The 22,215-nt window shown below is 39.0% G+C and overlaps 3 protein-coding genes across 3 annotated transcripts; 2 read left to right on the top strand and 1 right to left on the bottom strand.

Annotated features, from left to right (window-relative positions):
- Positions 1–3: 3 nt before the first annotated feature.
- Positions 4–8,059, bottom strand: LOC106086650 (unconventional prefoldin RPB5 interactor-like protein). The gene is made up of 5 exons (XM_013251397.2): positions 7,951–8,059; positions 7,594–7,892; positions 6,109–7,534; positions 5,889–6,047; positions 4–279 (listed from the first exon to the last, which is right to left on the bottom strand). Exons 1-5 carry the CDS (start codon positions 7,978–7,980, stop codon positions 145–147), a joined length of 2,049 nt encoding a protein of 682 aa, XP_013106851.1. The 5' UTR covers positions 7,981–8,059; the 3' UTR covers positions 4–144.
- A 499-nt stretch (positions 8,060–8,558) lies between these two features.
- Positions 8,559–10,197, top strand: LOC106086652 (mediator of RNA polymerase II transcription subunit 30). Its single transcript, XM_013251399.2, has 2 exons — positions 8,559–9,502; positions 9,874–10,197. The coding sequence occupies exons 1-2, from the start codon at positions 8,620–8,622 to the stop codon at positions 10,095–10,097; spliced, it is 1,107 nt and encodes a 368-aa protein (XP_013106853.1). The 5' UTR covers positions 8,559–8,619; the 3' UTR covers positions 10,098–10,197.
- Positions 10,198–11,981: 1,784 nt separating this feature from the next.
- Positions 11,982–18,421, top strand: LOC106086648 (phosphatidylinositol 3-kinase catalytic subunit type 3). The gene is made up of 7 exons (XM_013251395.2): positions 11,982–12,166; positions 12,364–12,985; positions 13,046–13,141; positions 16,028–16,113; positions 16,176–17,357; positions 17,448–17,809; positions 17,866–18,421. Exons 1-7 carry the CDS (start codon positions 12,096–12,098, stop codon positions 18,309–18,311), a joined length of 2,865 nt encoding a protein of 954 aa, XP_013106849.1. The 5' UTR covers positions 11,982–12,095; the 3' UTR covers positions 18,312–18,421.
- The last annotated feature ends 3,794 nt before the right edge of the window (positions 18,422–22,215 follow it).

The following is a 22,215-nucleotide window of genomic DNA, read 5'->3' as shown; positions in this document are numbered from 1 at the left end:
GAATATTTTTCAGTTTTGATTTTATTTGCTAATTATTATAATATTAATATTAATGATAATATATTATAGTAGACATGTTAAATCTTAAACTATTGTGGTGTTTTTTTTTTTAATATCCAAACACGTTTAGCAGCCTGGAGTATTTTACGTTTTCTCCGTACTCTGGCGCATTTGCTTGAAACGACTTACTCTTCGTTTTGGAGCATGAGCATCAATATATTTTCCATCGGGTAAGGGTTCAGGTTCAGTCAAAGGTTTTTCTACAACATCATGCATAACCTGACAAGAGAAAATATTTACTGGTCAGTCTATTGATACTCAATTATTTTGTACTCGATATAAAACAATTGCCGTAATAGACAAACATCAAGAAAAAAGATTTGTTGACCGAGTAAAACAAGTTGTTATGGTGAGATCCAATTATATCTGGCATCAGATATAACTGGAGCCGAAAAATGGTTAGATGTAATTGTACCCAGTTAGATCTAATTGGATACAATCTGATACAATTGTATCTCGAATTTGTTCGAGATATAAACAGATCCAATTATATATAATAATATCTAATTGGATCTTAAATTAAAAAAATTGCTGTTGTTTTTGTTTGTTTTGTTCTTTGTGTATTATACAATAGCCGAACCGGGCCCGATCTGCTGCGCCTTCTTTAACTCTCTAATATCTTTTTAGGTTGGGGACACATCGCCCTGATTGTGTATATCGAATTCGTGCCACTGTAGCCTATGTCCGCCTATAACGATGAACGCCTTCTTTCAAATCCTGGCTATAACATCGGACAAAATTTAAAGCGGTGGTGATCCCCTCTTAATGCTGGCGACAATCGTCATACATGGTCATGTAAAAAATTCTCCCCAAAGAGATGTCGCACTGCGGCATGCCATTCGGACTCGGCTATAAAAAAGTCCCTTATCATTGAGTTTGAATCGGAAAGCTTTCATTGGTGTGTGAGAAGTGTGCCCCTTCTCGGTTCCTGGTTAAATTTTTACTTCACTCTCAAATACCTTTCTTTTGAGTCCTATATTATCGTATTGGTAAATATTTCCGGTTTAGAGAGACGCTTGGGCCGTAATGTAAATATAAGCTTCGTGCTCTACTTTTAAATACCTTTTATATGAGCCCCATAATGGCATGATCGGTAAATAAATTCTGTTTGAGGGTGGGATGGATCCCAGAGACTTTGTCCCGAAATTGAGTATACCAAAAAATATCAATAGCTTTTATATAGTAGGGAGGTGTTTGCGGGTGGGGCAGTTCCCCAAACACATGACTCTTGAATTGGATATCAAATTCGTTTTTTTTCTCTCAAGCACCTTTCGTCTTGAGCTCTATATTGTCGTGACTGGTCTATATACGGCCCCGGGGTTACCCGACCCCAACAATAGAAACAATGTTTTGTTTTGACTGTGAGAGTGCAAAAAAAATTTCGAACGAATCGCATAACCAATCTCCGAGATCTGGTGGTTTTGAAAATTAGGGTAATGAGAAGTGCTTCCTTAAGGGAGGGAAGGCACTCCGACATTTCGACCCAAATATGGCTATCAAATTCGTGCTGCACTTCCAAATTCATTTAATATGAGGCCCATATTGCCATGGTCAGTAAAAATTAAAAATTAAAAAACTTTACCCTGACAATAGATATCAAATTCGTTCTTTACTCCCAAATACCGTTGATTCAGTTTAGGGGGTGCTTTGGGGCGTACCCCCAAACACTTGGCTCCAAAATTGAATATAAAATTCCTTTTCAACTCTCAAATACCTTTCATTTGAGTCCCATATTGTCATAATGGGTCAATCAACCTATTTGACTTACTGCCTGGTTCTCCAACTTTGTATCACTGAAAGTGAGCGATTTTCGTTCGCCCTTGTGTCAAAACCAGCTGATTTCATAAAGGAAAAACAGATGTTGAAGTGAGTGACTCGACTCACTTGAGTAAAAAAAAAGTTAGTGAACCAGGCAGTTATTTTCGGAAAGAAAACCGCCACCTAGATTTGAACACAAATTTTAATGTCATATTCGTAATCAACTCCCAAATACCTTTCATTTGAGTCCCATATAGACATGGTCGGCTAATATGCCCATTTGGGGGTACTTGGGGGTGGGGCGACCTCCCATTACTTGGCCATAATTATGTATGCTATATTTGTAATCTCCTGTTGAATACTTTTCATTTGAGGCCCATATTGACATGAACGTTGAATATATCAGTTTAGAGAGTTTTTGGGTTGGGGAGGCCCACTGGGTACTTAGACCCAAATTTTAATGCGATGTTCGTTTTCTAGTCTCCAATACCTTTCATTTGATACCCAAACTGTGCCTATGGGTCCACTTTTGGTTTTGGATGGCGTTGTTGGGTTAAGGGGGAGGGACCGCCCCCATCCGATATCTAAAAATTATGTAGCCTATGTTCCCTAAGGGAACCTATGAGTTTGTCGGTTTGTTCCGTATAGACTCAAAAACGGCTGAACCGATTACCTTGAAATTGTGTAGGTTGGTCTGGAAAAAAACATAGGCTATATAATTTTCTGATATCGGGAGGGGGGTGGACCCTCCCCCTAACCCCAAAAGTACTACCCAAAAATAAAAGTGGACCGATCGAGACAATATGGGATTCAAATGAAAGTTATTCAAGAGAAGGGTACGAATTTCATAATAAAAGTAGGGTCCAAGAACCTGGGGGGCCGCCGCAGCACCAAAACTTCTTAAAATAGGTTTATTTGACGATCATGACAATATGGGACTCAAATGAAAGGTATTCGGGAGTAGATTACGAAGAAAGCATTATCATTTATCTCCATTTTCTTAAAGCGGAGGTATTAAGAAAAGTTTTAAATGCCGATTTGTTTCATTTTGATATCAAACCACCTTAAGATAACGGCTTAAGATCAATATGGCCAATTTTTTCATTAAATTTCAAAAATCTGTTTGCGTTTTTTTTTTGTCGGTCTTAAAATCTTATTGAGATTCCATTGCAGGATATTGTCCGGCTTTAGACCATTGTTTAATACTTTCACACAAAAAAAAATTCCACGGTGATTTTTTCACTTTTTGAACTTCAATTAAAGCTTGAAATGTTTCCAATAATTTATGGTATGTCTCGCTATATCCTAGCCATAAATGCAGTCACAGCAGCCATAACACTAAAAAAATCGTTTTTCAAGTATTGCTATATTCACTGTTAAAAACAAGTATTACGTCAAACTTTATTGCACATATGTGTAGGGAACTTTTACATGGCATCACTTCTTCTACAAAACACAAAAAGTTTTTTTGTATTGAGTATCTACTTTCAGATTTATATTTCAAAGCTACCACTTGCAATAGCACATTTTTAAAGATCCGCAGGTCCTTCTTGTGTCCATCCCAATCTGAGCCCAAAAAAGTGTACTCTACTACCAAAGACCTTTTATTGCTGTCCTATTCTATCCTGATCGGCTTTCTAATTGTATATTACTTTTAATTCCTTTTTGTTTTTGGTAGGGTTGGAGGGAGGAGGAATGTCCTCTGATAAGTCCTTTCATTTGTGTACAATATGTACTCAGTGACAGTTTGGTGTAGTTTATATTGGGAGGGGAGGGTCGGTCCCTCCGACGTTAGAAGCTAAAATACCATTTATTTTGAGACGTTTATTGTCGCGATCTACATGTCCAGCTGAACTATAAGACGTGACCCAGATATTAGGATCCTTATACCAACTTTAGATTCGAACTCTATTGTCATAGACCTTTCTTTTAATTCCTATATTATTCCGATCGAACTACACTTTCTATTGAAAGGGTTTTAGGGGGTGGGGAGGCCCCTCCGACACCAAGGAATAAATTTTCATGCCAGATTCTTACTCTACTTTTGAATAGCTTTCATTTGACATCCATATTACCTCAATTGGCAAATATGCCCTGCTGGTTGGTTGTGCGGGGTGGGGAGATCCCTCATACACCAAGGAATAAATTTTTATGTCAGATTCTTACTCTATTTTTGAATAATTTGATGTCCATATTGCTCCAATTGGTAAATATGCCCTATTGGGTTTTTTTGGGGCATGGGGAGGCACCTTAGGTACCAAGGAATATTTTTTTTTTGTCAGAGTTGTACAGTATTTTAAATACCTTTCATTTTATACCCATATAGTCCAAAACTGTGAAAGTGTACTGTAGGGAAGTTTTGTTGGGGTGAGAGACCCCCGAACACTTAGGATGTAATTTATATAGCAAGTTCGTACTCTACTCTTAAATACCTTTCATTTGATACCCATATTGTCCCAATCGCTAAACATATACGTTCGTTTGGGTTTTGGGATGGGGCGTCCCCCTAGGTTATATGACCCCAAAGTTTTATTCCAATTTCGTGTTTTTGGTGTACCCTAAGGTAACATGAAATTTCGCTTAAATCGCTGATCTGGCGTTTTTGAAAAATGGAGAATGGGGGAGGGTCCGCCACCCCCTTGGGATATCAAAAAATTTCGTAACCATGGACTCGAACTCTACCATCTGTGAAAAATTCATGAAAATCGGTTTAGCCGTTTTTAATCTATACGGAAGATACAAACAAACCATGCGCAACAATTCCATTTTTATACCCTCCACCATAGGATGGGGGTATACTAATTCACTCTGTTTGTAACTCCTCGAAATACAAAGTATTTATATTCTTGATCGTCATGACATTTTAAGTCGATCTAGCCATGTCCGTCCGTCTGTCTGTCGAAAGCAAGCTAACTTTTGAAGGAGTAAAGCTAACCGTTTGAAATTTTGCACAAATACTTCTTTATAGTGTAGGTCGGTTGGGATTGTAAATGGCCCATATCGGTCCATGTTTTGATATAGCTGCCATATGAAGCGATTTTAGGTCTTGACTTTTTGAGCCTTTAGAGGGCACAATTCTTATCCGATTTAGCTGAAATTTTGCATGAGGTGTTTTGTTATGACTTCCAACAACTGTGCTGAGTATGGTTAAAATCGGTCTATAATCTGATATAGCTGTCATATAAACCTATCTGGGGTCTTGACTTCTTCAGCCTCTAGAGGGCACAATTTCTATCTAAATTTTGCATGAGGTGTTTTATTATGACTTCCAACAACTGGGTCAAGTGTGGTTTAAATCGGTTCATAACCTGATATAGCTGTCATATAAACCGATCTTGAATCTCGACTTCTTGAGCCACTAGAGGGCGCAATTCTTATCCGATTTGGCTGAAATTTTTGCTGATGTGTTTTGTTGTGACTTTTAATAGCTGTACCAAATATAGTTCAAATCGATTTATAACCTGATATAGCTGCCATTTCAACCGATATGGCATCTTGGCTTCTTGAGCCTCCAGAGGAAGTAATTATTATCCGATTTGGCTAAAATTTTGTACAACGGTTTCTCCCGTGACCATCATACGTGTCAAATATGGTCCGAATCGGTCTATAGCCTGATACAGTTCCCATATAAACCGATCTCTCTATTTTACTTCTTGAGCCTCTAAAGGGTGCAATTCTTACTCGAATTGGCCGAAATTTTACACAATGACTTCTACTACGGTTTTTAACATTCAATTCAATTATGGTCCGAATCAGGACAGCAGTCGCGGACATTCAGCGGTACTGAGTGGAGAGTCTCAGCTCGAGTCCGGCTTGCACCGGCTGTTGCTTAAATAGTTAAGGCGAGTTATTGGCCTTTTTAATAACCAAGGGCCATAACGTTTCCGCTGTGATCGGGCCTATGGACCGGAACCAAACTTATAAATGGCTACAATAACAACTTATCTCCTTATAATAATTAGCAACATTAATTCATACATACATACAGTGTTTCAATAGCTACACCCCACATAGTTAAGATAATAGCCCTCAAGACATGTTTAACTACATATTCATGTTTTTTTATTTACCTTATAGTAGGCACTAGTTATTTCTTCCTCTTCCTTGGGAGTTCTTTTCTTCTTTGGTTTCTTTCCTTTTTTATCCACATTCTCTGACTTTTGTTGCAGATTGATATTTTCCTTTTCAATTGCTTCCTTGTTCCTTAATATTGATTTGGGATTTGAAAACTGCAGCACAAGAACAAGATATTAATATAAAAATTTCTAAATACTCTCATAGAAAACTCACCTCAGCTTTGGGATCTTCAAAGGCTTGTTGTCTGTCCGATTCCTTAAGCACCGGAGTTTTTACCTGATCCTCTCCATCATAGCTGTTAATAAATAAAGTCGAGGGCTCTGGATCTTTTGCGCATTCCACAGATTTAAGATACAAATTATAGAAATCGGCCGGTGAGCCGGGTATAGAACAGTTTTTATTATCCTCTGGATAATGATACGGTACCGGACTATTTGTGGAATGTTTAAATTTAATGTGTAAAGTATTAATTTTACCCATGGACGTTTCTAAGATCTTATTGACCAAATCAAAGTCCTGTTTACTTTGGGTCTCGGAAACAAATTGTAAATTTTGTTCAACCTTTGCCTTTATGAGATCTTTTCTATTTACAACTGATAAAGGAGATGTGGGAATAATTTCGTTTTCATAAGTTTTTGGCATTTGATCACTATCATCTAATGTGATAACATCTCTTGTGGAATTTTCCTTTTTCTCTGGTAACATCTGGGTCACTGCCTCGTTTTTACGAAACTCTAGAGTTTGATCCTCCAAAGCGAATGAAATGCGTCGCTTTTGATTTACTTTAGTTTGTTCGCTTTTTCCTTGCCTATCATTGGCATCTTCCTTGTTTAGCACTTTGTCGGTTATCTCGTTTTCTGCAATCGCCTCGTGTTCTGCCAGTTCTTCATTTCCTGCAGCAGTTTCTGCAGAGTCCAGCAGTTCTTCCATATTCTCAAGCACTGTTAAAAGTCGAATTTTCTCCTCCATATCCTCTTGATTATTTAAGGGCAGCGTTCTTAGTTTTTGTCTTAGAATTTCAATTTGATATTCATAGAAACCAATCTGATCATCAATGCTAAGAAACTTTGCCTGCTCTTTGATGATACGAACTTCCTCAGGCAAAGATTCTTCATCTGTATCCTCCTCTGCCATGTTATTATTTTCCTCAAAGTCAGGATTGGGCAGTACATTGTTGTTTGTGGTCATCACCTTCTTTTTGATTGTAGCCTTTTTTACAATATTTGCTTGCAGTAGATTCTCCTCAGTTTCTTTTTCTTTGGCAGCAATGTTATGGGCCACCCTTTTCTTTTCGGGTGGCAAATACATTTCGCCTGACATAAGCTTTCGTATGGTTTCATCGTTTACCTCATCGACTTGCAGATTTTGCAATTCCTCTTCCAATTCTTCCATTATTTCAGCTTCCTCTAGCATTTTAAATATTTCCTCCTCTGACTTTTCTGTACTTGGTACACCTTTTTCAGGCTCTTCTAAATGTTCTCGGTCGCGCTGCTTTTTCTCCTTTTGTTTGGCTTCCCTTAAACGAATTTTATGCTGCTCCTTCCACAGCTTTTCTTGTTCCTCATTGTACTCTTCGATGATTTCACGTTCTTCCCCACTGGGAATCACACCTTCTGTATAGGGTTTTTCCAATTTATTTCTACAAAACTAACCATTTAACGTTTTGCTCAAACAAACAAGCATTCATCGAGTACTTACTGCCATAGTTCCAGTTCTGTTTCCAATTTTTTTAAATGTTCTTTTGCCGTCCTAATACGTAGATCACATATCTCTGCTGCCTTATGGGCTGAACATTTGGAAAAGTATCCCTGATAGTGGCCCACCAATACTTCGTTGGTGTGTATCAATTGCCCTGGCATTAGGGCTTTCTTGCCCACCGGAACCATTACCTCGACACTCAGTCGTTTTTGAAACATCAATAGATTCTCTTTAGCTGCTTCATTTTCTTTAAGATATGTGCTCCACCGTTCGGTTTCTGCAGCATTGTTTAGCAAAGCCTTAAGATACAAATACAAATTATTATAAATTCATGAGAATAGAGGGGGAAATGTCAACCTCCTTTAAGGCATCCTCGCGTTTGTCCATGGTTTCTTTTTTATTGGAAATTGTTGTAAACAGCACGTTCTCCCCTAGACCAAAACCGGCCAAACTGAATTTCAATTTGGGGCAACAGCTGTTTTTGAGTCTCATTCACAAGAGTTCAATTACTGATGTACGCGCCAGAATCCATAGCGAATCTCGTTAAGGCCAATAGGCAGTTCGGAAAAAATATTTGTTGAGTAAATGCCATATTAAAATGACCATTAAGAAACCTAGGGCTGACTTCCAGCCTAGACCACTATCTTACTGGGTTCGTTCGCCTATTCAATGAAAAAAGCTGATTTTACATGGGGAAGGCAGATGTTTTCAGTAAATTCGCAAACTAATCGAGCGTCAAAGAGAAAAAATAAGTTATTGGTCTAGGTAGTTCAGCCGAATATTAAGAATCTGTGAAAAAGGGGCATAGCTTTAATAAAGGCGGATTGTTTTCCTTTCGCCATGAGGTTTTATGTTAATTTATATCTCACGTCACGGTAGCAGCGTTACGTTTAATTCATAGCAATAATTGAGCTTTTAAACCTGATCAGCTGTTTGCAGCGTCTAAAACACTTACCAACACTAGATAAAGATTTTTGCATATCTAGTAGATTTTTGATTTCATTTGGTGTATTTCGCTAATATAAAATGTCGGGTCAATATCCTGGTGGTTATAATAACCCACTGGCAGGCCATCGTGGCCAATTTAATCCTCAACAACAACAACAGCAGCAGCAGCAACAACAAATGATGAATCAAATGCAAATGTATGGACAAACCGGAGCTGGAATGATGCCTCAAGGTATGTCTGCTGGTGGCGGTGGCATGGGACCCGGCGTAATGAATCCTGTGGGTATGCAATCTCCTTCTCATGTGCAACAACAGATGCTGCAACAACAACAAATGCAGCAGCAACAGCAAATGGGTGGTGTTGGTGGTCCTCAAATGGGCGGCATGGGAATGGGTCATGTAGGAATGGGCGGAGGAGTTCCACAATCATCCTTAGGTGGTGGTATGATGCCGCAACAACCACAACTGTCGCCTGCAATGCAACAAGTTGGCATGCAGCAACAATCGCATATGCAAAATGTTCCTAATCCAAACGCCATGACAATGATGGCTCAACAGCAGCAACCACAAACTTCCGCACTACCACAACAACAGCAGCAGATGATGCAAAATGCAGGACCACAGCAAATGGTACCGAATACAGTACAATCCCAACAACAGCAAACTCAACAACAACAACAGCCTACTGGGCAACCTCAAACTTCCAATAATATGCTTTCCATATCGCAGCAGCCACACAAAGAGATTAACATAGTTCAGTTGTCTCGTGTAGGCCAGGAAACCGTACAGGATATAACGTCACGTTTTCAAGAAATATTTACTGCTCTCAAAGTCATTCAACCGACAGCAAGTCGTGATAATGGAACGGTCAAGAAAGTCCAAGAGCATTTTCGTACTATACGGTTATTGTTTAAAAGAATGCGTCTCATCTACGAGCGATGCAGTGACGGCTATCCTCAAGGTAAGTAATGATTCACGTATAGAATTAAAACAAAAATGTATTCAGTTATTTGAGGGAAAAGCGAATCTGAAGTCCTTTCATGGGTCAAAAGCCTGGGATGATTATGTTTTTATATTTACAAAGAACCATCGCATGTACCATTTTCGATAGATGTTTCTTGAATCTTATGGCAGCCGTTTGTACGTAACGCATTTACCCGATAGAATCCTTCATCGGCAAGGGCTGCCGCCTCAGTGTATAACACACTGCTACAACAACATGTTTCTGATGATGTTTCTTATTTAGTTCTCTGCCTATGGTTTCTTATAGAAACCTGATTACACTGTACTTGATTTTACATAGAAAGTATTATTTATTCTTTTTTATTATAGGTATGGAATATACGCACGTTGAAAGTCTAATCCCATACAAAGATGAAACGGAACACCGCAATTTAGAGGCCACTCAATGTGAAGAATATCGCAAAGCAATACAAGAAAACCAGGAACTTATCGATATTGTGAAATTGAAAAACCGTCAACTTCGTGAGATAATCGATCGCACCCGTATAATAGTATGGGAAATAAATACTATGCTTAGTATGAGAAGATCTTAAAGAAATTATTGGCATTAATCAATCAAATGTGAATTTAGGATTATAAGGTGTAAACATTCAATAAAAATAAGCTTAAACAACTATCAATAAATAAAAGAAATACATTTGAAGTCAAATAAATGCATATTTAAAACTAAAGATAATGGATAAAGACTCAAAATGCTGTTAAAACAACAACAGAAGGAAATAAATTTAATATATTACAAGTAATCCACCTTATTCCGATTGTCTAAGGCGTATTTAAAATTCGACAATTTTAAAATGTGGTATTATAGTTGTTGAAGACGAAAAATCTTTAACATTTTTGTTATCACATTAGTCGCATTAGAGTATCAAATTTGGCGAAAACGATCGATATATCCGTTATTTGCATTCTGAAGAGCATCATGCCTGTTTGTTGAAAAAGTATGGAGCCTACTATTACATCTTTTTGATATTCACAATTCATTTCTATTGCCAAACAGTCGAAGGCAATTAAGTTACACGATACCACCAAATGTAAACTTAGCCTTCCACTACGACTGCTGTCGGTTTTCGCAATCTCCCAATGTACCTACGTGCAAGCAGCATTTTTACGAAGCTTTGAAGTATAAATGCTACGTGTATATGAGCATATCACAGATTCTAAGCATGGTGTCCATTTTAGGCGCCTTGGTATTGAGTGAAAACGACGTAAGGCTTATAGGCCTATATAAGCAAAACTGTATTTTACGGGTTAGTTCGCAAAAAATTTAATTTTTTTTGCTTAGCCCCTAGTTTTTCACATCAGGAACACGAATATGAAGTCCGTTTTTGGGGCTCGGGCCCATGGACCCCCCCCCCCCCTCCAGGGGCCAAAAACTCCCTTGGGAGGAAGTAGTCCAACCTAGGCAATATGATTGATTGATTAGTAGATTACCAATATGCAATCAAATGTCCAAAATTTTGAACTGGGAAGGGCCTATGTGGTCTCGAGAATTTGTACCCCTATTTGGAAAATTTAGGAAATTGTTATTTTAAAAACAAAATTTGCCGGCCTTCGAACGGGATTGAAATTTTCTTCTCCTCCATATGTCTAACAGTTGGATATAGCAAAAGTATTTTAAATAAAATTATTTGGCTTCCAAAGTTTTCTGAAAAAATGAGTAATTTTTTGAAAAATTTTTAATTTTTTTGTAAATATGTATTTGTTTTAATTTAGAGTACTTCTGGATCTTAATTTCTTGCATATTCGTAATCTACTCGTTCATACCTTTAATTTGATACCCATATTGCCCAGTTTAAGTGGGTTCCAAATTCTCAAGACCCCAGAGGTCCTTCACGGTTCAAAATTTTGGACCTTTGCTTGCATATTCGTAATCTACTAATCAATACCTTTCATTTGATAACAATATTGCCTAGATTGGACTACTTCTCCCTAGAGGGGGTTTTGGCCCCTAGGGGGGTTTACGGGCACTATTCGCAATCGACTCGTTCATACCTTTAATTTGATACCCATATTGCTCAATTTAAGTGGGTTCCAAATTCTCAAGACCCCATAGGTCCTTCACGGTTCAAAATTTTGGACCCTTGCTTGCATATTTGTAATCCACTAATCAATAAATTTCATTTGATAACAATATTGCCTAGATTGGACTACTTCCCCCCAAGGGGGGTTTTTGGCCCCTAGGGTGGTCCACGGGCCCGAGCCCCTAAAACGGACTTCATATTCGGTTTCCTAGGGTCAAAATTAGGGCATTTGCAAAAAATTTGATTTTTTTGCGAACTACCCCACAAAATAAACTTCAGCCCATTTGTGAACATGCTTGAAAATACGCGAACTCACTTATTTGCCTTATTCACATGAGTCAGCTGTGCTTCGCTACGTTACGGCCTTGATAACTGAGAGACAGCTGACAGCTTTGTTTTGTTATTTTGCTGGAATTCGCAGTTTAGTTTTTAGGGGAGTATATCTGAAATTAAAGGAAGAAATTTAGGATAACATTCGGGCTTTTAGAGTGTTAACAAGAAGTAGCTGCTATGGATCAGCCAAACGACTACTTTCGCTATATATATAGCTCTTCATTGCATGAATTAATTCAAATAAAAGTGTAAGATTGATTTTTTCCCTAAAGATTTCCCTACATAAGTAAAAAAAACAAGATAAACCAAAATCAGACATAAAAAATTCTTCTTTATGTAGAGTCTGATCTACAGTTTTTGTTTTGATCTACTATCCAATGGCTATAACTGTGTCCAAACCCAGATTAATCATCGTACACAATACATTCATTATTTCTTTTTCAAGGGGTACCTTGGAGGGTAAGAAACGACAGCCTGACTACGAAAAATTGCTAGAAGATCCAATATTACGATTTTCCGGCCTCTACTCTGAGGAATGTCCATCATTCCAAGTGCGATTACAAATTTTCAGTCAAGGACGGCCCTATTGTTTGCCTGTCACTACATCGTATAAATCGTTTACCAAACGCTGGAGTTGGAATGAGTGGGTTACTCTGCCCTTGCAATTCTCAGATTTACCTCGCACTGCAATGTTAGTCCTGACAATACTCGATTGTGCGGGAGCCGGCCAAACGACTGTGATTGGTGGCACTTCTATATCATTGTTCGGTAAGAATGGTATGTTTCGTCAAGGCATGTACGATTTGCGTGTGTGGTTGGGTGTGGAGGGTGATGGAAATTTTCCCTCCAAAACGCCCGGCAAAGGAAAGGATTCCTCAAAGTCTCAAATGCAACGTCTGGGTAAGCTGGCAAAGAAACATCGCAATGGACAAGTGCAGAAAGTGGATTGGTTGGATCGTTTAACATTTCGTGAAATCGAACTGATCAATGAAAAAGAGAAACGCATGTCCGACTATATGTATGTGATGATTGAGTTTCCTACAGTGGTGGTCGATGATTGTTATAATGTAAGTTTTTGGGAATACTCAGTTTCTTTTGTACTCATTAATGTACATTTGTTTTTAAAGTATTCCATTGTTTACTTTGAACCGGAAGGAGATAAGAACTATAAATTCCTAAGCAAACCAAAACTGGTAACTGTTCCTGATTCGGATATCTTACAGGTAAGTTTTGAAGACTAATAAACAAATCGCGCCTAAAGCTTTTGAAAACGAAATTGACAGTTTTAAATGAATGCCAGCAAATTTTCTGTGGAAATTAAAATTCCACGAAATGTTCTCGTGATAATCGGATTTCAAGGAAATTTTCCCAGTTTGTTTTATATTTTCCATTTTCACTTCGTCAGTGAAAATATTGCCAAGGCTAAGAAAGAACGCACCATAAGACGTTAAACTTGACATTTTGTGTACGGCCTTTGGTTGTGTTGTACACTGAGGCGGCAGCCCTTGCCGATGAAGGCCTTCATCGGGTCAATCCGGTACGTACAACCGGCTGCCATGGGATTGACGGCCTTTGGCATCAGCAATAAGTTTAAAACAAACACAAATAACCAATAATAAGAAATGCCGTACAATTTCTTTTGGCCATATAATTTTGTATTGAAACTTACCAGTATTTCTTGGAGCTTCTGTGTGTGTATAATACGTTAAGTGGGCTGTATACTACAAAAGTTTTAAGCTTGGAGTTGAATAATAATTCCATATATTTTTGTTTCTGTGGAATTTCAAGAAAATTTTTATAAAAAAATGGTTCATACTTTTGAAGAAATATATCATTTTCGTAAAAGTTAAAATTTTATATTTGAAAAAATGGCGACCAAGAAACTATTTCAAGAAATGGCTGGTAAGAGTGCACATTTTATTTGGTGTGATAGTTAGGTGAATAATCAAATAAAAGCTATTTTGAACAAAAAAAGTGTATGGGAAATATTCAAAGCCTATTCTGAAAACAGTTTTTAGGTTAGGTTAGGTTGAAAAGAGGGTGCAGATATTAATCCACCCCATGGAACTATGGACTTACACCTAAGCCAGTAATCGGCTTGTTGTGCGCTCTAAAAACTATAAAGTAACGGAGGCCCCCGCCTCGCAGAGGTTAGCATGTCCGCCTATGACGCTGAATCGAATCCTGGCGAGACCATCTGAAAAAAAAGTTTCAGCTCTTGTTTTGCTCCCCCTAATGCTGGCAACATTTGTGAGGTACTATGCCATGTAAAACTTCTCTCCAAAGAGGTGTCGCATTGCGGCACGCCTTTCGGACTCGGCTGTAAAAAAGAGACCCCTTATCATTGAGCTTAAACTTCAATCGGACTGCACTCATTGATATATGAGAAGTTTGCCCTTGTTCCTTAGTGGAATATTCATGGACAAAATTTTGCAATTTGCAACCTCTAAAAACAAAATTTTAAGTTAGGAATTCCGTGCTACTTACAAAATCCTTAATTGTTTTCCATACCACTCCCCTAAGTAGCTTCATGTCTGGTATTGTGTCCCCCACCTAAGTGCCGGTATCTGTTAGACGCGAAAGCCGGGCAATGACAAAGGAAATGCTCTAACGTTTCATTATCTTCCCCGCATGCCCTACACATGCTATCTCTTGTGAGCTCGTAGTCCTATGTGTCCCCTTATGATAGCAATAGCTATACTGACCTCCTCCTTACTTCCTTTCAGTAATACTCTTCTCACGATCTGGATCACCCAATAGGATTTTAGCCGTCCTACCGACCGTTTCGCTGTTCCACAATGTTGAATGCGGCTAAAATCTTATGGGGTGATCCAGATCGTGAGAAGACAAGGCTATAACTGAAAGGAAGTAAGAAGGAGGTCAGTATAGATATTGCTATCACAACGGGGCACATAGGACTAAGAGCTCACTTATGTAAAATCGGTGCGGCAAGTGATAGCTTGTGTAAGGCATGCGGGGAAGATGACGAGTCGTTGGAGCATTTCCTTTGTCATTTCCCGGCTTTCGCGTCTAACAGATACCGGCACTAAGGTGGGGGACACAAGACCAACTTAAGGAGAATGGTATTGAAAATAATTAAGGATTTTGTAAGTTGCACGGAATTCCTAACTTAAAATTTTCTTTTTAGAGGTTACTTTATAGTTTTTAGGGCGTACAACAAGCCGATTACTGGCTTAGCTGTAGGGGCTAACCCAACCTACAATAGTTAAGAGCTAGAGCCACCTGACTTCTCACTGAAACTCTCCTCTCGAAAATCGCTGATTACTGGCTTAGCTGTAGGGGCTAACCCAACCTACAATAGTTAAGAGCTAGAGCCACCTGACTTCTCACTGACACTCTCCTCTCGAAAATCGCTGACTGGCCGCGGCCGCATTTGCATAAAAACGGAGCTTTCCACCATCCGCAACCTGTGGACGCTAAGCTTCTGGTGATAACGGTGGACACCACACAAGTCGGAACTCAAAGTTCCAGCCTGTGTGGTGCTCATGTTGTTGTTGTAGCAGTGTGTTGTACACTGAGGTGGCAGCCCTTGCCGATGAAGGCTTTCATCGGGTCAATCCGGTACGTACAAACTTGCTGCCAGGGTTATTCCGTGCCGGCCGACTACATGTACGACAACTAAACCAGACCCCAATTTCAATATCGTGCTAGATCCTGGTAACGTAGATTTGGATGATTAAGCCGTACAATATTAATGAACCATATATTTGCGGTTCACTGTCAAATACCATACAAAATAGTATATCCGGCTTTGACGCTGAACGCCTATGGTTGAAAGCTGGCGGGAAATCAGAATAAAGGTCTCTGTTAAACCATACCTTTATACATCTCTACTAAGACATTCGTATTTGGCTACACAAAGGAGGTCCCTTATTTTTTAATGAATTGGTATGGGAGATATATTGCTACTGTTCCTTAAGAAAATGTTAGTGGACATTTTGACAAATTACGATTTTTGCACAACATTTTGTACAATTTTTGATTTGATAGAAATTTTTATAGAAATAATGATTTTTTTCTTGAAGACTAAAGAAAAACCCATTATAAATTGTGTGTTGATTATTTTTTAAACTTTTTGTTTCTCCTAGGAAAATCTTGTCGAAAGAAAACATCATCGCCTTGCTCGTTCAGTAAGATCGCGAATATCAGATCGTGATGCCAAACCAACAGCTAGGTAAGAAAAAACCATAAATCACTTATCTTTAGCGTTATAGTTTTTTTCTATTAAATTTTTAGCATACGCGATCAGTTACACACCATAGTCTATCGGTATCCACCTACTTGTGTTTTGAATAGCGAAGAACAGGATTTGCTGTGGAAATTCCGCTTCTATTTAAGCTCCCACAAAAAGGCTTTGACGAAATTTCTAAAATGCATCAACTGGGAAACACCAGGGGAGGTGGAACAGGCTCTTATACTTCTAAACAAATGGGCCCCAATGGATGTCGAAGATGCCTTGGAGTTGCTAAGTCCCAGCTTTAAGCATCCGCATGTTAGAAAATATGCCATAAGTCGTCTGGCTCAAGCTCCCGATGAGGATCTGCTGTTGTATCTATTGCAGTTGGTGCAGGCTTTGAAATATGAAAATTTTAGCGATATTATGGAATCGCATAAGCGCTTCTTTCCCGATCGTGATATAGTGCGTTCTTTAGATGATAATTCTACGCTATTCGATCAAAGTTCATTGTGTTCCGAATTAAGCACTGGTGGTGGTGGCGGTGGAGGTGGGGCTGCAGGGGCCATGGGTAGCACATCATCAGTTCTAACGGCCACCCAACGTAGTTCGATACAGCGGCCGGGTGTACAAATAGAACGTTCCACCACCATGCCCATGACTATTTCAGTGAACTCCTCACTGGCCGATGATAATGAGACATCGATTGGTTCCTTGCCTTCGGATGTGTCCAACACACTGATGAGCGATAACAATACAAATGTTCAATATTCCACAATGACAAATGCAGCCTCAAATCTAGCAACATTCCTAATACAGCGTGCCTGTAATAATCCCACCTTGGCCAATTATTTATACTGGTATCTGTCCATTGAAGTCGAAGATTGTGAGTCGGTGCGGAAACAGGATGAGAGTGTACATGAAATGTACGACATGGTATTGAAGATGTTTCTCAAGGTCTTGGAAAATGGAAATTTCAATCTGCGCGGCATTTTCTATAATCTACGGAAACAGCAACGTTTTATCGATGAGTTGGTGCGTTTGGTGAAAATTGTGGCCAAAGAGCCAGGCAATCGTAATAAGAAGACAGAGAAGTTCCAAAAGTTATTGGGTGAAACGGATACATTTAAGGTGGTCTTTACGAACTTGGAGCAAATACCATTTCCTTTGGATCCGGAAATTTATATAACCAAAATATTGCCATCCAAAACGTCCCTGTTTAAGAGTGCATTGATGCCAGCTAAGTAAGTAAATCGGTTTCTTCCTTTTGGGAAGTTTCTTCCATCAGAGGTCTCATAGATATTGAACCAGTATTTTTTTTTTTTATTTTAAAGATTGACTTTTGTGACATCTATAGCCCAACATGAATATGTGGCCATATTCAAACATGGCGATGACTTGCGGCAGGATCAGCTTATATTACAAATGATAACCTTAATGGATAAACTCTTACGACGCGAAAATCTCGATCTCAAATTGACTCCCTACAAAGTGCTGGCCACTAGCTCCAAGCATGGTTTCCTACAATACATTGACTCCTACACAGTAGCCGATGTTTTAGCCAGAGAGGGTAGCATATTGAACTTCTTTCGAAAACACAATCCTTGCGATTCAGCACCATATGGCATATTGCCTGAAATTATGGATACTTATATAAAGAGTTGTGCTGGTTATTGTGTTATCACATATCTTTTGGGTAAGATTTGCAAAGCCTTTAACTAGAAATGCTCAAAATTTATACATTTTGCATAGGTGTTGGCGATAGGCATTTGGATAATTTGCTTCTTACCACCAATGGTAAACTTTTCCACATCGATTTTGGTTATATTCTCGGTAGAGATCCCAAACCTATGCCCCCACCCATGAAGCTGAGCAAGGAAATGGTCGAAGCAATGGGTGGTGTTACCTCTGAGCTACATCATGAATTCCGCAAGCAATGCTATACAGCCTTCTTGCATTTGAGACGACATGCCAATGTGGTATTGAATCTCTTCTCACTGATGGTGGATGCCTCAGTACCCGATATAGCTTTGGAACCCGATAAAGCGGTTAAAAAAGTCGAAGATAACCTGCAATTGGGCCTAACCGATGAGGAAGCAGTGCAACATTTACAAGGACTTTTGGATATATCCATAACAGCTGTAATGCCAGCGTTGGTGGAACAAATACACAAGTTAGCCCAATATTGGCGTAAATAAAGCAGAAGAAAAGTAACACATTACGATTTACTAGTATTTTATGTTATTGTTGTTTTAGAATTTGTAATTAATTTTAAATTTAAGTTGCAATAAATACATATGCCTATTAAGCTAATAAGAGTTAAGTTTTTGTGTAGCTTATTAAAGGAGCCAGACTTTCAGTACTGTTAAGGTTAGACCAATGTCTTTGGTTGGAATCGAATCTACGAACTTCACACTTCTAAAATGAGCCATCGCCAAGCGGAATATAGGTTTGTGTCTTGCCGATTATCTTCAAAATAAGTCAATTGAGACAATCTTAACTCTTATAACTGATGTTTGCCTTAAAAACAGCTCAAACAGTTGAACTCCAAATAAAACTTCTAATGCTGCAGTCGATAAAATGCTGGCTTGTGAGGTATTTCCTTATTTTCATTTATTGACCCGAGAGTGAAAAGGCTATAAGGGAAGCCATTTATATATCCGTGATCTCCGTGCTGCTGGACAGCCATCACAAATTACCGTGCAATCCCATGGCAGCCGGTTGTACGTACCGCATTGGCCCGATTGAGTCTTTCAGTGTACTACTACTACTCCTACAACAACAACCGTGCACGAAGCTACGAATGTCTTCTGTGGAGCCAAGTCGCGCAAAGCGCTGGTTCCAGACAGAATCTCTACACTGATTCTGAAGAATCTGGATCTGCCTGGAGTCGATTACCATACAACCGATGTTTGGAAGATGGGCAGCCTGATCCCGCTACGGAAACCTGAAAAGGACACGAGCATGGAGGAGTCGTACAGACCGATTTCCCTTCTCTCGTCAGTAGCCAAGACACATGAGGGACCACTCCTCCCGCTCCTCTCATTGGATCATTTCCATTCGCCGAGGATCAGCATGCATTTCGAAGGCTGCACCGTATACAAAAGTACACTTGTTGTGCTGACAAAGAAATTTTGGACTAACCATTTAATGCTTTTGGATATTGTGGCTAGATAAATTGCTACGACCACTGATGTAAGGCAAAGGGAGCTTTCTATTTGGTCATGTGGCGGCTCCGGACACTTTGTTATCATTGAAGATATCTGTAGCCGTTCACAATTGGCAGGCTAATTCGCACAATTTTTTTTCTAATCCCACTGTGCTACACTTGTTTAACTGCCCAGCTAGACCCACTCAAACCCCTGGCAGCATCTTCCCTCCTTAACGAATTCAAAGGAACGTTGCAAGGAAGATTTAAATAGGTGGTCTCACTCGAACAGCCGTTAATAGCTGGCCAGGTTTGACGGTATTAAGATGAGAAATTTTTGTTGCATTCTCTTTGTTGTTATCTTCTTCTCTCTATTCTCAACTCATGTACGCACACATATACACACACGCACACAAATTTCTTTGCGTGTGTTGGCAAAAGTACGATCAGCTTGATTTGGTTGTCTTGGTTCTTGGTGTCCAAAAGTATACAATATTTTAATTTTTGTAGATAGCCGACCACAATTTAAAATTTCTTAAAAATTTACTCTAAAGACAAAATTTCGATATTTTCTCTAAAACGACGAAATTTCGATAACAAGTTCCCAAAGACAAAAGTTTTGATAAAATTTTGTCTAACTAAAAAATTTTTACGCTATGCTACAAATAGAAAAAAAAATTCGATCACATTGAAAATCTATCAAAATCTACTTGTGCCGTCCAACCGATTAAATTCCAAAATTTACAAATTTGTTAGAAAAAAGCCCAAAAGGGCAACACTGAATGCGTGTGACGTGGCTTCAACGCTACCGTGAAAGGCTGAACATTGCTGATCTATGTGTCTTTGCCGTTTGTTTGTTTGTCTGTTGTGGCATTTCTCGTTTTGCTTTGGCTTCACATGACACTCAACTGAGTAGAGCTCTTTCGCAAACAACATACGATGTCCGACACTCAAATTGAAGAGCACATCCACTGATCGATTGCTGAAACGTTCGATCAACTCTTGTTCTATTGTCATATGAAGAACGTTTCTAGCTAACATTGTTTTGATGTGGCATGTATAGAAGGCACTTGCTTTGGCACAAGTAGAATTTGAGTGCCTAATTTAGGGTCTCATGCAGTTCTCTGAGAACTATACTAATTTCTCTACTAGGGATTGTGAAATCTGTATAGTCACCTTTGTAGAGGGGACAGCCTACCAGTCCTGTCTTTCTTGCATTTACACCGAGGTATCGGGGCAATGACATCCGGTTTCTATGGGCACAAGCCTTTCTGGAATTGACAGCAACGAGTATGTCGACAGTTTGTGAGCAGACCACACGAGTTCCTCCCACTACCCGGTAGTAACATGCACTGATCCCGGCGCGGGATAGTTGTGAGCCCCACACGGGTAAGAACATTGAGATAGGATCTGTGTACTGTTCATTGCTGTCACGAAGAAGCTTAGCTGCGAGCTACCGGGCGCGTCCACAAGTTGCGGATAGAGGAATTCTCCATAGGGAGTATTTACAACGACAGTCGCGGACAATCATCGGTATCGCGGATAGTCACAATAGGGGGTTGGGCGGCACCGGCTCTTGCAACAACAACGAGGATCGCTATCTCTACATAGTGACATGTGGATACAACTTCCGCTAGCAACCGAAGTTGCAAGTTGCGTGCCTTCTTACCCAACCAGTACCAATTAAAGTGGATCTCTAGAAATGGAAACAAGCGCAGTGCGTTTATACCTTGAAACAAGGGCCTTTGAACCTGTCAGTCTTTTGCTCGATCTCTCTCAAACACAACACAACATTCAGGTCATGAATGAATTTTAACACGTCTTTGAATTCCAACTAAACAGCATTTCGGTTCACGTGTTTTATTCGTCCCCTTACATACACATTCTGGGGCCTGGGCCCTAATTCTCACATCCGCTATCGAGCGAGTTTTTGTTCGAATTCCGTTCCGTAAATACAAATTGGATCATGACTTACGATCGTAATTTGTCAAAAAATTATCGATTTCGGGGAAGAAAAAATCGATACGCCGACCATATTTTGCTATCTTAAAGGTAAACAAAGCAAATGGTGGTTGTAAAAAAAAGTTATTAATACTAAAAAAATAAATAAAAGACATTCTAAACAATATGCAATTATTTTTAACGATATGTTACTGTTTTTACACTATAAATTGATGTTTTATTTTATGAAATAAATACTTCGATGTCCGATTTTTATCCAAGTTTCTTGAAAAAAGGCGAAAATTCGTTATTTAACAAATACAAGTTTTGCCCATGAACATTCCACTAAGGAACAGGGGCAAACTTCTCACATATCAATGAGTGCAGTCCGATTCAAGTTGTAAGCACAATGATAAGGGGCCTCCTTTTTATAGCCGAGTCCGAACGGCGTGCCGCAGTGCGACACCTCTTTGAAGAGAAGTTTTACATGGCATAGTACCTCGCAAATGTTGCCATCATTAGGAGGGGAAAACCACAGCTGAAAATTTTTTCTGATGGCCTCGCCAGGATTCGAACCCAGGCGTTCAGCGCAATAGGCGGACATGCTAACCTCTGCGCTACGGTGGCCTCCATTAGATTAGTTATTTACGATGGCTAAATTGCTGCGGGCAAAAAATATCGATAATCGTAACATGCGATATTTTCGATAGTTTTAATAATAAATATTGATACCATCGTTAATTTCCCATCACATATATTTCAAATAAAAATGAGAAGCGAAAATCAGGAGATCGATTTATATAGAACCAATATCAATACACAGATCAAATAAAACTAAGGTTAATTAAAGTCAGTTAGAAGTCATGAGAGAAATCATTGCACAAAATGTTAGTCTAAATGGATAAAAATTGCGCCCTCTATAGGTGCAATCTATCTTAAAGGATACATTCAGTGTCGGACTGCTTATTTTTGCAAAAAAAGTAACTTTTACGATAGTATCCTTCGAAAAAATA

Source organism: Stomoxys calcitrans, chromosome 5 (genome assembly GCF_963082655.1).
Source record: "Stomoxys calcitrans chromosome 5, idStoCalc2.1, whole genome shotgun sequence".
Classification (NCBI taxonomy): domain Eukaryota; kingdom Metazoa; phylum Arthropoda; class Insecta; order Diptera; family Muscidae; genus Stomoxys; species Stomoxys calcitrans.
Note: the sequence above shows the minus strand (reverse complement) of the source record. Positions and strands in the feature narration are given on the sequence as shown.

Coding starts and splice junctions, on each gene's coding strand:
- LOC106086648 (XM_013251395.2), top strand. CDS start 12,096: ATGGATCAGCCAAACGACTACTTTCGCTATATATATAGCTCTTCATTG. Junction 16,114..16,175: donor GATGCCAAACCAACAGCTAG/GTAAGAAAAAAC, acceptor TTAAATTTTTAG/CATACGCGATCAGTTACACA. Junction 17,358..17,447: donor AGTGCATTGATGCCAGCTAA/GTAAGTAAATCG, acceptor TTTATTTTAAAG/ATTGACTTTTGTGACATCTA.
- LOC106086652 (XM_013251399.2), top strand. CDS start 8,620: ATGTCGGGTCAATATCCTGGTGGTTATAATAACCCACTGGCAGGCCAT. Junction 9,503..9,873: donor CAGTGACGGCTATCCTCAAG/GTAAGTAATGAT, acceptor TTTTTATTATAG/GTATGGAATATACGCACGTT.
- LOC106086650 (XM_013251397.2), bottom strand. CDS start 7,980: ATGGACAAACGCGAGGATGCCTTAAAGGAG. Junction 7,535..7,593: donor ACAGAACTGGAACTATGGCA/GTAAGTACTCGA, acceptor TTAGTTTTGTAG/AAATAAATTGGAAAAACCCT. Junction 6,048..6,108: donor TTGAAGATCCCAAAGCTGAG/GTGAGTTTTCTA, acceptor CTTGTGCTGCAG/TTTTCAAATCCCAAATCAAT.